General features: G+C 38.4%; 1 protein-coding gene across 1 annotated transcript in view; it reads right to left on the bottom strand.

The window, feature by feature from the left end:
• Window positions 1-8,225: 8,225 nt before the first annotated feature.
• The window catches only part of LOC308671896 (uncharacterized protein C1orf94), a gene marked incomplete at both ends in the record, with an annotated part of 42,440 nt that continues 33,465 nt past the window's right edge, over window positions 8,226-17,200 (bottom strand). Inside the window, 3 exons of the mRNA XM_081334379.1 lie at window positions 8,226-8,304; window positions 11,636-11,820; window positions 14,723-14,797. Coding sequence (XP_081190505.1) covers window positions 8,226-8,304; window positions 11,636-11,820; window positions 14,723-14,797 — 339 coding nt within the window. The remainder of the gene's footprint in view (window positions 8,305-11,635; window positions 11,821-14,722; window positions 14,798-17,200) is intronic.

A 17,200-nucleotide genomic window follows, 5' to 3' on the forward strand; every position in this document is an offset into this window, starting at 1 on the left:
AAAGTATTTGAGTCTCAACTTCAGGATCTGGCCTTCTAAAGAGCAGTCAGGGTTGATCTCCTCTAGGACTGACCTGTTTGATCAGGAACTCGCAGGAGTCTTCTCCAGCACCATAGTTCAAAGGCTTCAATTCTTTGGCACTCAGCCTTTCTTATGGTCCAAATTTCACAGCCATACATTGCAACTGGGAAGACCATAGCCTTGACTATAGGGAGTTTTGTTGGCAGGGTGATGTTTCTGCTTTTTAGTGTGCTGTCTAGATTTGCCATGGCTTTCCTCCCCAGGAGCAAGCGTCTTTTAATTTCTCGGCTGCAGTCCCCATCCTTCGGGAGAAGGGCGGTATACAAATAAAATAAATAAATAAATAAATAAATCTGCAGTGATCATGGAGCCCAGGAAAATAAAATCTCTCACTAACTCCATTTCTTCCCCATCTATTTGCCAGGAATTGAGAGGGCCGGATGCCATGATCTTGGTTTTCTTAATGTTTAGTTTCAATCCAACTTTTGCACTCTCCTTCTTCACTCTCAACAACAGGCTCTTTAGTTCCTCTTCATTTTCTGCTATTAGAGTGGTATCATCTGCATATCTTAGGTTGTTGATATTTCTTCCAGCAATCTTAATTCCAACTTTTGATTCATCTAGCCCTGCCTTTCTCATGATGTGCTCTGCATATAGGTTAAACAGACAGGGTGACAGTATACAGCCTTGTCGGACTCCTTTCCCAATTTTGAACCAATCAGTGGTTCCATGTCCAGTTCTCACTGTTGCTTCTTGATCCACATATAGGTTTCTCAAGAGACAAATAAGATGGTCTGGTATGCCCATCTCTTTAAGAACTTGCCACAATTTGTTATGATCCACACAATCAAATGCTTTAGCATAGTCAATGAAGCAGAAGTAGATGTTTTTCTGGAACTCCCTAGCTTTCTCCGTGATCCAGTGTACGTTGGCAATTTGATCTCTAGTTCCTCTGCCTCTTTGAAATCCTGCCTGTACTTCTGGTAGTTCTCAATCCACATACTGCTGGAGTCTAGCTTGTAGGATTTTAAGCATAACTTTACTAGCATGTGAAATGAGTGCAATGGTGCGATAGTTTGAACATTCTTTGGCACTGCCTTTCTTTGGAATTGGAATGTAAACTGATCTTTTCCAATCCTGTGGCCACTGTTGAGTTTTCCAAATTTGCTGACAAATTGAGTGTAGCACTTTTACTGCATCGTCTTTTAAGATTTTGAATAGCTCAGCTGGAATACTGTCACCTCCACTAGCTTTGTTGTTGCTCAGTTTTCCTAAGGCCCACTTCACTTCACATTCTAGGATGTCTGGCTTGAGGTCAGTGACCACCTCATTGTGGTTATCAGGGACATTAAGCTCATTCTTGTATAGTTCTTCTGTGTAATTTTGCCACATCTTCTTAATCTCTTCTGCCTCTGTTAGGTCCCTGCCATTTTGGTCCTTTATCAGGCCCATTTTTGCATGAAACGTTCCCTTCATCTCTTCAATTTTCTTGGTCCTCCCTATGCTATTGTTTTATTCTATTTCTTTGCACTGTTCATTTAAGAAGGCATTCTTATCTCTTCTAGCTATTCTCTGGAATTCTGCATTCAATTGGGGGTATCTTTCTTTTTCTCCCTTGTCTTTTGCTTCCCTCCTTCCCTCAGCTATTTACAAAGCTACCTCAGACAGCCATTTTGCATTCTTGCATTTCTTTCTCTTTTGGATGTTTTTAGTTGCTACTTCTTGTACAGTGTTGAGAACCTCTGTCCATAGTTCTTCGGGCATTCTGTCTATCAGATCTAATTCCTTAAATCTATTTGTCACCTCTACTGTATATTCATCAGGGATATGATTTAATTCATACCTGAGTGGCCTAGTGCTTTTCCTTACTTTCTTCAGATTAATCTTAAAATTTGCAATGAGAAGCTCATGGTCTGAGCCACAGTCAGCTCCTGGTCTTGTTTTTACTGACTGTATAGACCTTTTCCATCTTTGGCTGTAGAGCACATAGTCAATCTGATTTCTGTGTTGACCGTCTGGTGATGTCCATGTGTTGAGCCGTCTCTTGGGTTGTTGAAAAAGAGTGTTTGCTATGACCATCGTATTCTCTTGACAAAATTCTATCAACCTGTGCCCTGCTTCATTTTGTACTCCAAGGCCAAACTTGCCTGTTATTCCGGTTATCATTTGGCTTCCTACTTTAGCATTCCAATCCCCCATGATGATAAGGACATCATTTTTGGTGTTAGTTCTATAAGGTGCTGTAGGGCTTCATAGAACCGGTCAGTTTCATCCTCTTCAGCACTGGTGGTTGGGGCATAGACTTGGACTACTGTGATATTGAATGGTTTGCCTTGGATTCGAACTGAGATCATTCTGTCATTTTGAGGATTGTATCCCAGTATTGCTTTTCCTACTCTTTTATTGACTACGAAAGCTACTCCATTTCTTCTGAGGGATTCTTGCCCGCAGTAATATACCTGATGGTCATCTGAATTAAATTCACCCATTCCTGTCCATTTTAGTTCGCTGATTCCTAAGATGTCGGTGTTCAATCTTGTCATCTCTTGTTTGACCATGTCCAGCTTTCCTTGATTCATGGATCTTACATTCCAGGTTCCTATGGAGAAAAAATCTTTACAGCATCGGACTTTCCTTTCACTACCAGATACATCCACAGCTGAGTGTCATTTTGGCTTTGGCCCAGTCGCTTCATTCTTTCTGGCACTACTAGTACTAGCCCTCTGCTCTTCTCAAGTAGAATATTGGATGCCTTCCGACCTGAGGGGCTCATCTTCCAGTGTCATATCTTTTTTTTTCCTTTTGGTACTGTCCATAGGGTTTTCATGGCAAAGATACTGGAGTGAGTTGCCATTTCCTTCTCCAGTGGATCACGTTTTGTCAGAACTCTCTGCTATGACCTGTCCATCTTGGGTGGCCCTGCACGGCATAGCTCATAGCTTCATTGAATTACGCAAGCCCCTTCACCATGACAAGGCAGTAATCCATGAAGGGGGTATATTGTCATATGTGTTGAAATATATCTCAGTTTTCTACATCTTTCAATGTGCATTCTAAGAGAAAACCCTAACCCTATAATATTGTCTTGAGATATCTATTTTCAGAACTTTTTTTAACAAGTGGGCTGATTAAAGGCAGATTAGTTAGAAAAAGAATAGGATAAAATTGTGAATAAGGCTGTCCCAAACTGGTACAAAGTAGAATTGATCAGACAGCCCACTTTTTAAGAAACATCAGTCTACAACTTCTAGAATTCCATAGTGTCCATTTAGTTATTGTGGTACACTGAAATGGAGGGTATCAAGTTGAGTGCTCTAGATCTAGATAATTTGCAGTCGATGTAGCAAACTCCCTATTTGTTTATTAAAAAGTTTATATCATGTAAATTCAAAGGACTGCAGGCCAACAGAGCAGATGGGAATGCAGGAACAAGAATTGCTCTTCTTTTGCTAAGTGATTTTTTTCTTTTTTTAAAAAAAAAAGCCTTCCTGCAGGTTGAAAGATGATAGTTTTTATTGGATACTCTAACTTAATGAACTCCTTTGTGGTAAAAGTAATTCAATAATGAATTGGGGTCCTAGTTTGTCATCAAAAGCTTGCTAAAAAACAAGAGAGAAGAGAGAAAGAGAAATGGAATTCAACTAAATGATTGTTTTATCTCATTTACTTTAATTGTATTACGAATACTGGAGAAACATTGTTAGCACCAGTGTAGAATTTTCCCAGAGTCAGGGAGCAAAAACCAATACGTTTCTGCAGAGAGAATGCTGTACCACAGTTCACTGTAGGAATATCAATATTATTGAGTTTAGTCAGTGGATTTCAAATTGTTTCCCAAGGAACTGAATGGAATTTATCGGAAGCTTCTCAGTGAGTGAATCACTCATGTTGTGCTGTAACCAGCAAGAACTGATCCTCTTCAGATCTTGAACACACAAACATACACAGAAACACACACACACTTTATTATATATAAAATCCTGTCAGGTATTACAGACACCAGGCTACAGGAACATCTGGGTTAATACACAAGCACAGCTCAGAAAAGCATTTGGGAACAACACCAGAGGCTCAAAACAACAGTTGCTTTAATAGAGCAGTAGACCAAGACTTAATTTCTATACCGCCCTGAGTCCTTCGGGAGAAGGGCGGTATAGAAATCAAATTATTAAATTATTAATTAATTAAGGTCTAAACAGATCAGTCTGAGCATAGCTTGGATTGACTGCAGGAAATCTTATGACTCAATGCCACACATATGGATATGTGAATGCTTAGCATTATACAAAGTCAACAGGGCACTAAAAATCTTCCTCAGGAACTCAATGGGACTGTGGAAGACAACACTGGAATTCAACTTAAGACAGTAACCATCAAATGTAGCATATACCAAGGTGATGCACTGTCCCCGCTGCTGTTTACCTAGGCTTGAACCCCCCTCAGTCAGATAATCACAAAGACTGTGACATGGATACAGGTTGAAGAGTGGAACTACCATCAGCCATCTCCTTTACATGGATGACATAAAACTGTATGCAAAAAATTAATGAGACATCAACTCACTGATCCACCTGACAAAGATCAACAGTGAGGACATCAAGGTGTCATTTGGACTACAGAAATGTAGCCAGATGGTAATCAAGAGAGGGAAAGTAGTTAAGACTGATGGGGTAGAACTATAGCAGACATACATGCCAATTCATGTACCTTGGTATCACATGGGAACTATGGTGAGGGCAAGGAAGAGAGCAATATCTAAGTACCACCAAAGGATGAGACAGGTTCTGAAGAATCAGTTCAATGGAAAGAACAAGTTCCATGCCATCAAGATATATGCTCTGCCAGTCATCAAGATACCCTGTTGGTATAGTGAGCTCGCCAAAAAAAGGGTATGGAAACTGCCAATGTGAAGTCCTGGAAGCTCTTCACAATGTACAGAGGTTACCATGCCAAGTCCAACATTCAGAGAATGTACACCAGCTGGAAAGAAGGCACTCAGGGTCTGGTGAGTGTCAAAGTGACTGTCATGTGTGAAACCTGGAGCATCCAGAAGTGGGTCAGTAAGATGGTACCCAAAGATGAGCTGCTGAGAGAATGCCTGAGTTAACAGCAGATGTGGGAGAAATATCAAGCAAACAAAGTATGATGGCAAGATAAGAGCTGAAGTGGAACTAGTGGGAAATCTACCAGTGGTGGAAAGGGCTGGATTAAAAGAAGCACTAAGCATCATATGCACAGATGTTGGAGTCTACTACACCAGACAGGACCCAAGGTACAGGCTATGCAGAGAGGCCTCAGAGACAGTTCAACATATAGTGGCAGGGTGTAGCATGCAGGTGTGAACAACATACACTGAATGGCACAACCAAGTAGCTGGCCTTGTATACAGGAACATCTGTACTGAATGTGGGCTAGACCCTCCTAAGTCTTAGATGGGAGATGCTACAAAAAGCTGTGGAGAATAAGAAAGCTAGGATCCTATTGGACTTTCAGATCCAGACAGGTAGGCAGGTACTGGCCAATCAACCAGACATTGTGGTAGTAGACAAGGACTAGAAGACAGTGGTAGTAATAGATGTAGAGGTGCCAAATGATAGCAACATCAGGAAGAAATATGAGAAAGTGGAAAATTACCAGGGGCAGAAGGAGAAACTGGAGAGGATGTGGAAAATCAAGGCCAAAGTGGGTCCCAGTGTTCACAGGGACACTTGGGGGTATGACTCCTAAGCTAGGAGAGTGGCTCCAGCAGATGCTGGAAACATTACAGATCTCTATCCATAAGGGTACAGTGCTAGGAACGGCTAAGATCCAGTGCAAAACCCTCAAATTCCCAGTTCTGATAGGATCTGAGATTGAGGAAGACACAGACCACCCATAAGGGACTTTTTCCTTGTAATGTAGAAAGTTGCTGGTGTAGATTCTTTAGTAAACAATAAAGTTATATAGATTTTATTTCATTCCAGTAACATAGATATCTCTGATGCAGGTTTCAAAATATGTATCTACCTGAGAGAAACATTTTTTAATAAAATTGGACTTTACAGGGAACTACTCTTAAAGACCACCCAGAATTTACAGCTGGCTCAAATGTAGTGGCATAAGCAGTAATAGGAGCCTTTTGGCATGCCCATATGTCTTTGCTGCTATGCAAGCTCCATTGGTTGATTTCTCAGTGCAATTCAAAATGCTGGTTATTACCTATAAAGCCCAGTATGGCTTAGGGATGGATATCTGAGGGACCATTTACTTCCAATCATTTCTCCTGGCCATTTCGGCCATCAAGAGTCACTTGACAGCGAAGTGAGTTGCATATAAATTTCATAAATAATATAACAATCTTACAGGACCAAGCAAATGGGGCTTCTCTGTCATGGCCACCACCCAGCATCTCCAAAAGATAACGGCTGCATTCCCCCAGAGATAAGGAGATTTCCTCATCCCAGGGTTAATGGATTACTGCATTTTTGCTGTTCCTGTTTTGTTTAACATGTTGCTTTTAAAATCGCTTTAGTCCAGGCTGTTTGTGTGGTTTTATGTTTTATCTCTTTTTGTGGATTTATTTTTTTGTCTGGTATGCTATCCAGAGTCTATTACAGTCGGGCAGTTCCCAGTTCTGATAGGATCTGAGATTGAGGAAGACACAGACCACCCATAAGGGACTTTTTCCTTGTAATGTAGAAAGTTGCTGGTGTAGATTCTTTAGTAAACAATAAAGTTATATAGATTTTATTTCATTCCAGTAACATAGATATCTCTGATGCAGGTTTCAAAATATGTATCTACCTGAGAGAAACATTTTTTAATAAAATTGGACTTTACAGGGAACTACTCTTAAAGACCACCCAGAATTTACAGCTGGCTCAAATGTAGTGGCATAAGCAGTAATAGGAGCCTTTTGGCATGCCCATATGTCTTTGCTGCTATGCAAGCTCCATTGGTTGATTTCTCAGTGCAATTCAAAATGCTGGTTATTACCTATAAAGCCCAGTATGGCTTAGGGATGGATATCTGAGGGACCATTTACTTCCAATCATTTCTCCTGGCCATTTCGGCCATCAAGAGTCACTTGACAGCGAAGTGAGTTGCATATAAATTTCATAAATAATATAACAATCTTACAGGACCAAGCAAATGGGGCTTCTCTGTCATGGCCACCACCCAGCATCCCCAAAAGATAACGGCTGCATTCCCCCAGAGATAAGGAGATTTCCTCATCCCAGGGTTAATGGATTACTGCATTTTTGCTGTTCCTGTTTTGTTTAACATGTTGCTTTTAAAATCGCTTTAGTCCAGGCTGTTTGTGTGGTTTTATGTTTTATCTCTTTTTGTGGATTTATTTTTTTGTCTGGTATGCTATCCAGAGTCTATTACAGTCGGGCAGCTTTTAACAAATTTGAATAAATAAATAAAAATAAATAAATGTAACTATCCCTTTTGGTGTTCAGCATCATCAGACATACATTCTTTTTCCTAGGATTATCTAGCAAATCTGAATGTTTTCTCCATTTTGATCAGAGAAAGAGGGATGCTAGCAAATTCTGTAGTGCTGCCATTTGTTATCTCAGATGTTACAAATTTATATCAACTGAAAGATTTTTTAAAAGCCATGGTCTAAAACCAGGTACTGATTGAATTCACATATTGCAACACAGTTTATTGAATATATTGCAATGGGCTGGGTCCATTTGTAGCCTTAAACCGTGACTTATAAATAATAACAGATGGTTCGTGCAATGCTTTAAACTAAAATGAAATAAGGAGTATTTTTTGCTTAGCTCAATATGCAATCATATCCAATGAATTGATTGTTTTTTCAAATAACAGATGGATACAGTTCTATCCAAAGTTACCAGGAGCATTTGTTGATTTTGTTTTTTAATCAGCCACTTTTATTACAGAAAATTTCAACTTATAAGCAGCAAAGATATTTGTCATTTAAAAAAAAACTTTAAAAATATCTGTCTTGTCTTAAAAATATATATTTCTTTTAAAAAGTGCTGAAATATTTATCCATTCTTGCTAAATAAAATGTTGCTCTTTTGGATGAGTGCCTATCTTTTAGCCCTAAAATTACACATGTGATTTGGATCTGAGTTCCTTAACTCTGGAGCAAAATGTCCAATTATAAGAATTTTAAAAATATTTCTAAATTGTCCATATTTCCAGGAAAATAACAAAACTAATAAAACAAAATGTTAAATGTTCTAATAATTGTTGCCACCACTTCCATTAGAAGAGAAATAAGGATTTGTCCTGACAGGAGCAGCTGTGGTAGATGTGAACCTGAGGATAAAAGAATGAATTTTAAATAGCAATTTATTGAATAATTAGCAGAATTATTGTTACTGTATATTTAGACCCCATTATGAAACTTTATTGAATAATCTCCTTTAATATTTAATAGTATTCTTATTAGTAGTATGCAAAAATATAAATAAAATAGAAAATGAAACAATAAATTATTATACAAATTAATAAATTATTAAATTAAAACTATTACTAGTAAATGAAAACTACAGGTAGTCCTTGAGGTATGACCTGTCATTTAACAACTGCTCAAAGTTATGACTGACCATCCAAAAGCTACATACAACCCTGTTTCATACAACCCTATCTTAACAAGATCTGCACAGCACTGCAGAAGCTTTCTGCAATGTTCAGCAGCTTCTGCAATCCTGTGCAGGCATCATTAAGGTAGTGAAAAGGAGCACTGTGTACTTGGTCCACACGTTGATGACGCGAACACAGTTGCCATTTTGTTGTTGGAACAAAATGGTGGCTGCTTCTGGAATTGCACCATTTGGTCATGCAAAGAAGCAATCCATTCCAACCAGTGCTTTTTTTGTAAGAAAAAAGGTGCCGGAACTCACATCTTGTTAATCTTTTATTTTATATATATATATATATATATATATATATATATATATATATATATATATATATATATATATATATATATATATATATATATATATATTCAGTTCTTAACATAAATTTAATTTATTGTATTTAAGGCAAATGTTCATAGTAAATTTTACACTAAAAATTAAAAAAAGATTTTCAATTCACTAACGATTTTTTAAAATAAAGAAATTATTTACCTTTCTCATGCAGTCAATCACTGTACACACACCCATACACATCAGTTGTGTAATGAAACATAGTGGTTGCCACCTGCAGTAAGTACTTGGTGCGCGATCACACAACCAGTCACAAGCCGAGCAGTGCCACAAGCTAAGCAGCGCCATCACAACCAGTGTGGATGAAGTACACATGCTTTGGACTCGACACACAAGCAGCCCGCATGCACTGTTTTAATGCTTTTGCCGCCAACCTGCTACGCTCAACAGGGCGATTTAAGTCCATGTGGACCAAACATCAACTTCTCAAAAGTTACTTTTAAAACTTGGAAAATCTGCCCCCCAAAAAGGTGCCGGAACTCCGTTCCAGTGTGTTCTATGACAAAAAAGGCACTGATTCCAACACTCTGGAAGGCCTCAGAGCTCTTCAAATAGTAAATAAGGAGGAGGGTATTTGGCCTGCTGGGGTGAGAGGATCTGGTGAGAGTGAGAAAAGGACTGTGGGTACTCAAGGGGCAGAAAGCAGAGCACAGGGCACCTCAGGGGGCAGGGAAGGCTTTGGGAGAAGCAGGAGAAGTGATCCTGCACCTGTACTCAGCCTCCAAGGGCCTTCACACAAACACACACACAAACACACGAGTCATCCTATACTCCAGTTAATGGCACACACATTTGTTTAACAATTCATTAAGAAGAGCAGGGATGGGGGAGCATGTTAGGTGAGATGTTTTACCTAACAACTGTTGTAATATGTGACCATAATGGGCAGGCTCTATTGCAGTCATACCTGTAATAATAATAGTCTCTATTGGTACTAATATTGTTAGCCTTAGTACTTTACATAGTGTAAAGTCAGCACTTTTAAAGCTATGTTTGGTTGAAGAAACCACAGTGGCCTTGTATACATATTGTGATGACAAATAACGGTTGAATGTAAATATCACATTTTTAAAAAAGAATAACTTATTGTGGTTTACTAAGAGAATTAGATCAGGTTTTGGATCAGAATGAGGGGTAAAAGTCATGTTTTAGAAGGAAATCCCAGGTTAGTGGAAAGAGCAGAAGGAATGGAAAGTGACTGAGACATTTAAGGAAATAAAACCAATTAGTGTTCCTGGATACTAATAGCCAATAGCCCTTCCAGAGTGTTTTTAAAAGGCTGTTTTGGAATAATAAATAGGATATAGAGCCACATCTACTTCTCACAACATTTTTGGGTTGTGTATAACAGTAAGGTCATCTCTTCAATATTATGAGTTTAAGAGCAGACAATTCCTGTGGGATCTGCATCCACCTCTTCTTTGCCCTATTTAGTTAGATCAATTGTCAACATGATCTTGGGCCAAGAAACACCCAATTTAGAGAGGGCAAGCCATTTTCTGCATGAAACAAGAAACAGAATCAGGGTCATTTCTTCCCCCACCACTCACCCCCACATACACACTTTTTTCCCCTCTAATCTTTTTTCCTATTTTTCCCCCCTGTACTTTCCCATTTGTAATCTTTTCTTATTTGGAGTGCTTTTTAAGGAAAAAGAAAGGGGATTTGCAATGCAAAGCTTCTTTCCTTCTCATTTTTAAAAACTTCCAACTCATCAACACTACTATTGCAATTCTTATTATTTTGTACCAGCAAATTTATCTGAAAGGAAAAGGATAGTGGCAACAACCCGAAGAACTCCACTGCTACTACAGTGACTTTGAAAAAAGCCATAGATGAAGCTCCTCCTTGTTTCTTCATAAACCCCCTTCATGATCTCCCAAAATCTTTTATTGAAGGTGAAGAAATCCTGAATCCTGCTTCCCTCTCCTTGAAAAGGGATAAAGTATCTATACACAACCATTCTCCCAATTTCAGAATCTATCCTCCATCCCAACTGAATAAATTTCAAACTTGAGTAAAAGATAGCAATCCCTATACTGATCAAAGTGAAACAGACATGTTCATAATAATACTACAAAAGCTAGATAATGATTGGATGGGGAAACTGCCAGTCAAAGATTGGTCGCATCATACTGGATTATATTCCAATCAGAGGAGACAGCTGGAGAGAGGAAATTAGGAAGTGCTGGTGGAAGGTTCAGTCAAAACAGTGTTTCTCAACCTTGGCAGATTTCAGATGTGTGGACTCCAACTCCCAGAATCCCCCAGCCAGCCCAGAGGAATGCTCAATGTACTAACTGGGGAATTATATGAATATATCATGTTGGGGAAACAGGTTTAAGAATAAATTTAGGACCCCAAAAAGGCTACAATTGATGGGTTATAGATAATGTTTAGAAATAAGTACATCTGTTTTAAATCCCATTTTCAGTTACCTATGTTATAAAAATCTGGGATTTTTTGTTTTGTTTACTATGTCAATTTTCCTTATGTTCCACAAAGTTAGGTTCCCCTTAATGGTTAAAATAATTTGTAAACTGTCAAAGGGTTTTAGTGGTAATAGCAGAACAAACTGATAATTAAGGACACTCTCCTATCACACACACATGCACACAAATACATTAAAGGAGGAAGTGTGATAAGCTGCCTACCCATAAGAAGCAGAAAATGGATACTGAGGCCCATCCCCTGCCATTGCTGGAGGATCACGGACAGTACTAGAAGCTTTGGTTGGATTCCTTTGCTGATAAGAATAACCAGGTTGAACCAAAGGGATGTAGCTGAGGACAGGTGTGTAAGGTGAGCGGAAGATTTGTTGTGGGTTGTAAGGAGTTACCTGTAGAACAGGAAGAAAAATATATATGATGTAATGACTGTGTCTATGAATGTAGAAAGATTCCCATTTGAACTGGCCTATCATCCACCCACCCACCCATCCACCCATCTATTTATTTATTTATTTGACCACCCCTCTCACAATATGTGACTCTGAAATATTACCCCAAAGAAAAGCAAATAAAATAAATCCCCCTAAGAGTAAAAAACAACAACAACCTCTCAACAACATCCAAAATATAATCAACATGCAAGTGAGATGGGATGAAAACTACTAGACACATGACAGAACAGGCTTACCTGCCATCCTTTCTCAGCTTGAAAGGATTAGCCAGTGACATCACAGTTACCCAAGAGACTCCTGAGGAAGCTCCTTTCATGTCATTGGTATTTTCCCACTGAAGTGATACCTATTTATTTAATTGCATTTGCATGCTTTCAAACTGCTGGGTGGGCAGGAGAGAGAAGTCACTAGGCCCCATTAGGTGGCCTTATTTCAAACAGGGAACTTGGTGGATACCTACCCTATGTGACTTTGTGGAACAGGTAGAAATATCCTTTACATCCTAACTATACATTTCGTGCTATGGGAAGCATACATTTCATCCCCATAATAACAATCTTGAAATGCAGGATGGGCTAAGAGAGGCAGGCAAACTCTAAAGCATGGGTGTCAAACTCTTGACGTCACGTGACGTGTCGCAACATATCACAACTTTTGTCCCATTACCGGCTATGGGGTGGGCACGGTTTTAGCATGACGCATGCAGCCCACAGGCCAGAAGTTTGACAGCCCTACTCTAAAGTGATCCAGCAATCTCCACATCAAATAGAGACTTGGATATGAATGTCCACTTCCTTCTCTTTTCCCTTTGTCCTCAAAGCAATTTGGGAAGATTAGAATTCTCAAGTGAAAAGAATATAATATAAAATAAAATGTTTTCTGGGAGAGTTTTTGCTTCTTTTACCACTGAATACATAGAGAAAATACAATTAAGCCTGGGAAGAAACTTCCCACTTTTACAACCATAAACGGAAAATAGAAAGATCCAGGTGCATCAACTGAAGATACACAAATCTGTCTATATCTCATCCAAATGCATGTTGCCAACTTCTTTGCATTATTCTTCTCAATCAAACCTTTCTCTTTGGGGGGGGGAGAGAGGTGGGGAGGTTGTATGAAACTGTGCCTTTGCCTTTTTCAATTTAATGAAAGTTGCAGTTTTATATGGATGCTGTGTTGAAAGCTGCCTTGCTCTTCAGTTTTCTTCCCCTATGAAGAGGCTTCTATTTTACAACTTCAATCTCAGAAGTCTCCCAGGTTCCCAACTTGGAAGCACACACACACACACACACACACACACACACACACACACACACACACACGTCACTACCACCACCACCCCATTGCAAGGAGGACTTCCCCAAAATTTCTTCAGTTGTTTTTTTTTTCCTTTAAAGGTCATTTATAAATCAAATTTCCTTTCATCAAATTAAAAGAATTTTTTTGGGGGGTGTGGGGGAATACACAGGTTGCCCAAGATCTATGTGTGAATTATTGAGGTTGAAGATTTTATGTCCATTTCAGGAACAAAGCCATACAGAGTCATATATTTGAGTTAGGTAGCCACAATACATGTTTAGTTATTTAGAATTCTTAAATCCAGGGAGAAATGTAACTTAGCACTTATTTCACTGTTGCCATAAGCCTCCACTTTTGTCCCCTTGTTCTCAGGTTAGTACTTAGAAAATCTACCAGGAGCATGTGGATGGAAATATTTTTCAAAAAGAAAATGAACTAAAAAAATTGAACCATGGTACAATTCCTGCATATATTAATCAAGATATATGCAACACATCTTTCTGGATTATGAAAAATAATACATATTTCCAAGCAGCTCATATATTATCCCTCTTTCATATATTTGGAAGATCTAGACTAAGTTGTTAGCTTTTTTAGGAATGGTAAAAGTGACACAATCTTACATCCTTGCCTTTAAAGTTATAGTTTACTTAATGTAATTATTTTATTCCCATCTTTCTTGAGAAGCCCTAACTTCATGGCTTAGGGTTGATTATGCAGAGCATTTTATGAAAGGCCATCTATCTACAGATTCAAAACCTGAAAAAGAAATTTCTTTTGGCAGGGGAAAAGGTCAGATCAAATTGGTGACTATTATATTCATCCATACTTCCATGTATTTTTCTTAGCAGCAATAGGGGAGTAGATTGGCATTATAGTGTTTATTTTCTGATTTCCCAGTCTAGTTCCCTGTATAACTTTGGGATTTTCAGTGATCAGCCATCCAGATATTAAACAGGTCAGACCCTGCTTATCTCATACCTGGGTCTCTTAAGAAAGTAGCAATTTCCTTTTATTGAATTAAAGAAATCCCTAAGCATGCAGAAATAGAGCATATTTTTAAATTATATTATTAAAAGCTTCAGAAGATCTAGAAGATGTAAGCAATTCAAGTTATCAGTTGGTTGCAGGAAAACAAACAAACAAAAATGATAGGAGAATATATTAATATATTTCAGCCTGCAATAGCTGAATGGAACATTGGAATATTGCAGATTTTGGGAAGGGGCAGAAATAAAAGAGCTGTGTTGTAATATGTTCTAAGTAGTTCTCATTTATAGTACATAACTCACTGCTTTAAACTGATTGTCCCAAGATGCTGTATGCATCAAAGGAGTGGCTGGGTGGTTCTCTAACGAGGCATACTCCAAGTATAGGGCGAGCCTTCATATGTCTCTAGGGATTTACTGCCAATGTCCCTCTTCAATTAAAAGATGGTGGTTGAGTGAGAGGGAATGGCTCAAAGCCACAGAGATCTTCTCAGATTTACTTTCCCTCCCCCAATTTATGTCACAGGTGACTTATAGAACTTCCACCATACCTGTCTGGAATAGCACCCTAGTTGAGGATGTAAAGTTTGCTGGTACGGGATCCGTGCCCTTTGCTGATACAAACTCTGTTCAAAATGAATAGGAGAAAAACCATTTATAATATGTAATGTTCTGAAATTTCTAATCAAAATGCAGCATAATAAACAAAGGAGTAAATAAAGAAGAAACTATTAAGATGATTCTTCAAACATTAGAACAAACCAATCCAATCAAACCAAAAATATTTTAGACTGCCATCCTAGGAAGTGTAGAATAATTTAGAATTCCCCCTCCAAGCTCACAGAGTGATAGCACTCCTTAAAGAGAAAGCTGAAAAATCACCCTCTTCTCTAAAACCAGTTTTCCAACTATTGGAAAATGAATCAAGGGAAAAGGAGGCAGAACATGAGTTCAATGGGGCATCATAAACAATACTAACCCTCCACCTCATCTTCATTCTGGGGGAATTTAGACAAGCCCTTGAGCAGTTATAAATCATTTCCTTTCCATTGCTGACAACGTGAGAGATTTTTATTAAAAGAATACCTAGACAAGGAGGAGTGGGGGAGATTTTTCACTACGTGGCTTTAGAAATCTATGGGATTTTCTTTCATTTTGACATGAATTTAAAATACAGGCAACCACAACTATGGCAAGAAAAACAATTTACAGAGACCAATATAACAAAATCACCCACAGAAGTAAGAACTACTTTCTGTAATGAAGAATAAAATAATATGACATTATAAAAAGAGTTACATTGTGAGAAAGAAAGGACATCTTTAATCATTTTGTCTTCATGCCCTTCAAAAGTAAACTATCAACCTCCAAAGATGAACTGTCAGTAGTCTGCAGTGGTACCATTCCTCTAGCCAATGAATCAAAAGTTGATTCATGTATAAAAAATTTATATCATGGGAGCAGACACTATGGCATCTGAATATTGGGACTGTGAAATCCCTGCAAGAAGCAGATTTATAACATTGAAATGAAACAAATATTCTGTGTGTCACTCTCTCCTCTTCATAGGGAGGACATTTCCCATGGTGAGGTGCAAGTCAAGATATCCTCATGTTGACTTGACTTCTCCTCCCTTCACAGACAAGATAAGCAGATTTTTAGACAACATAAGAGTGATTTATTGTTTCTTTTACTGTGTTGTTTTGATTTCTTGGAATTTCCTGGATGATACCTGAACCCACCCTGCTTTTGATACCAGATGCAGTAGACCAGATGCTGGCTTTAACCTATAAAGTAATATATAGTCTAATACCTTGGTATCTTCAGGACCCCTTGCCTTCTCCAATTATATTTGACCTATTAGCAGTGTATTTTCCCAGAAAAAAAAAAACATTTGGTAGTGTCCTCTTCCTGGCAAATGCAGACAGGGGATGCTGGACCTGGAGGTTTCTCCACAATGGTCCTGGAATGCTCCTCATTCTTAACATAAGCAGTACTCTACTGAATTGGACACCTAGCCTATCTGGTATGGGAGTCTATTCTCACAATGGCCAAGCAAGTGTATAAGAAAGAAAATTGCTTGAATATTTCCAAGTCTGATGGCATGGCAGAAAATTGGGATTGCTCTGGATTCCTAACAATCTCAATTTTCATCACCCTGTCTTGTGTGTCCATCTTTAATATTCCTTATTTGGAAATATTTTTAGGGTTGCAGCTCTTTAATATCCGAAGCAGCCAGCTGCAATTGGGAAGAGTGAAGTGGGATCCAGACTTAAATTGGCCCATCCTCAGTAAAAATCTTACCAAGAATAGTAGTTAACCAGTTCTTTAATCCCTGATCTGATCTCCCAGAAGCAGAAGATTGTATCCATAATAATTGAAATTAATATCATGAGTATTGATGTTACTGTAACTTAGTGCAAAGTAATCTATAACCTACTGAAGGCATGTAAGAAATCATACAACCTTCTTTTTTGGAAGGTCCATTTCCATTTGCTTCCTAGTGTATGTATCTGAATGAAGGTTTTAGATTGTAGCTAAATTAAGCTATTCTCTTGCATCAGGCAGCATATGCTGTACACTGATGACATCATCATCATCATCATCATCATCATCATCATCATCATCATAAGTACCTCCCAAGAATAGCATAAAACAATGCCATCAAAATTCAGTTCTTTATTTGCTCACATCAAAAAAGCAGAATTTTGCTAAACTAAACTTATGGTACTCTCTCCTTAATGGGTATACCCTCTGAGTAGTTATCCTAACTCTCTTGCTCTGTCTCTGCTAAATACAGGACTCAAATTATAGAATTTGAGAAGATTGTCCTGCTATATATAATTCATCCCCATTGGTCTTCCAGAAGACCCATGTTTTCACCTATTTCAAGAAGGTCATGAGTATTAGGGCCATCCGTGCTTCAGAGAACAAGCTATTTTAGAGAAAGGATTATATATGGCTTATCTTGCTACTGAACAAATCCTTAATTTTCTTGTGCTTCCAGAATGCCAATAATTCTGATTCCT

Source organism: Vipera berus (assembly GCF_964194415.1).
Source record: "Vipera berus genome assembly, chromosome: 9".
NCBI classification, from domain to species: domain Eukaryota; kingdom Metazoa; phylum Chordata; class Lepidosauria; order Squamata; family Viperidae; genus Vipera; species Vipera berus.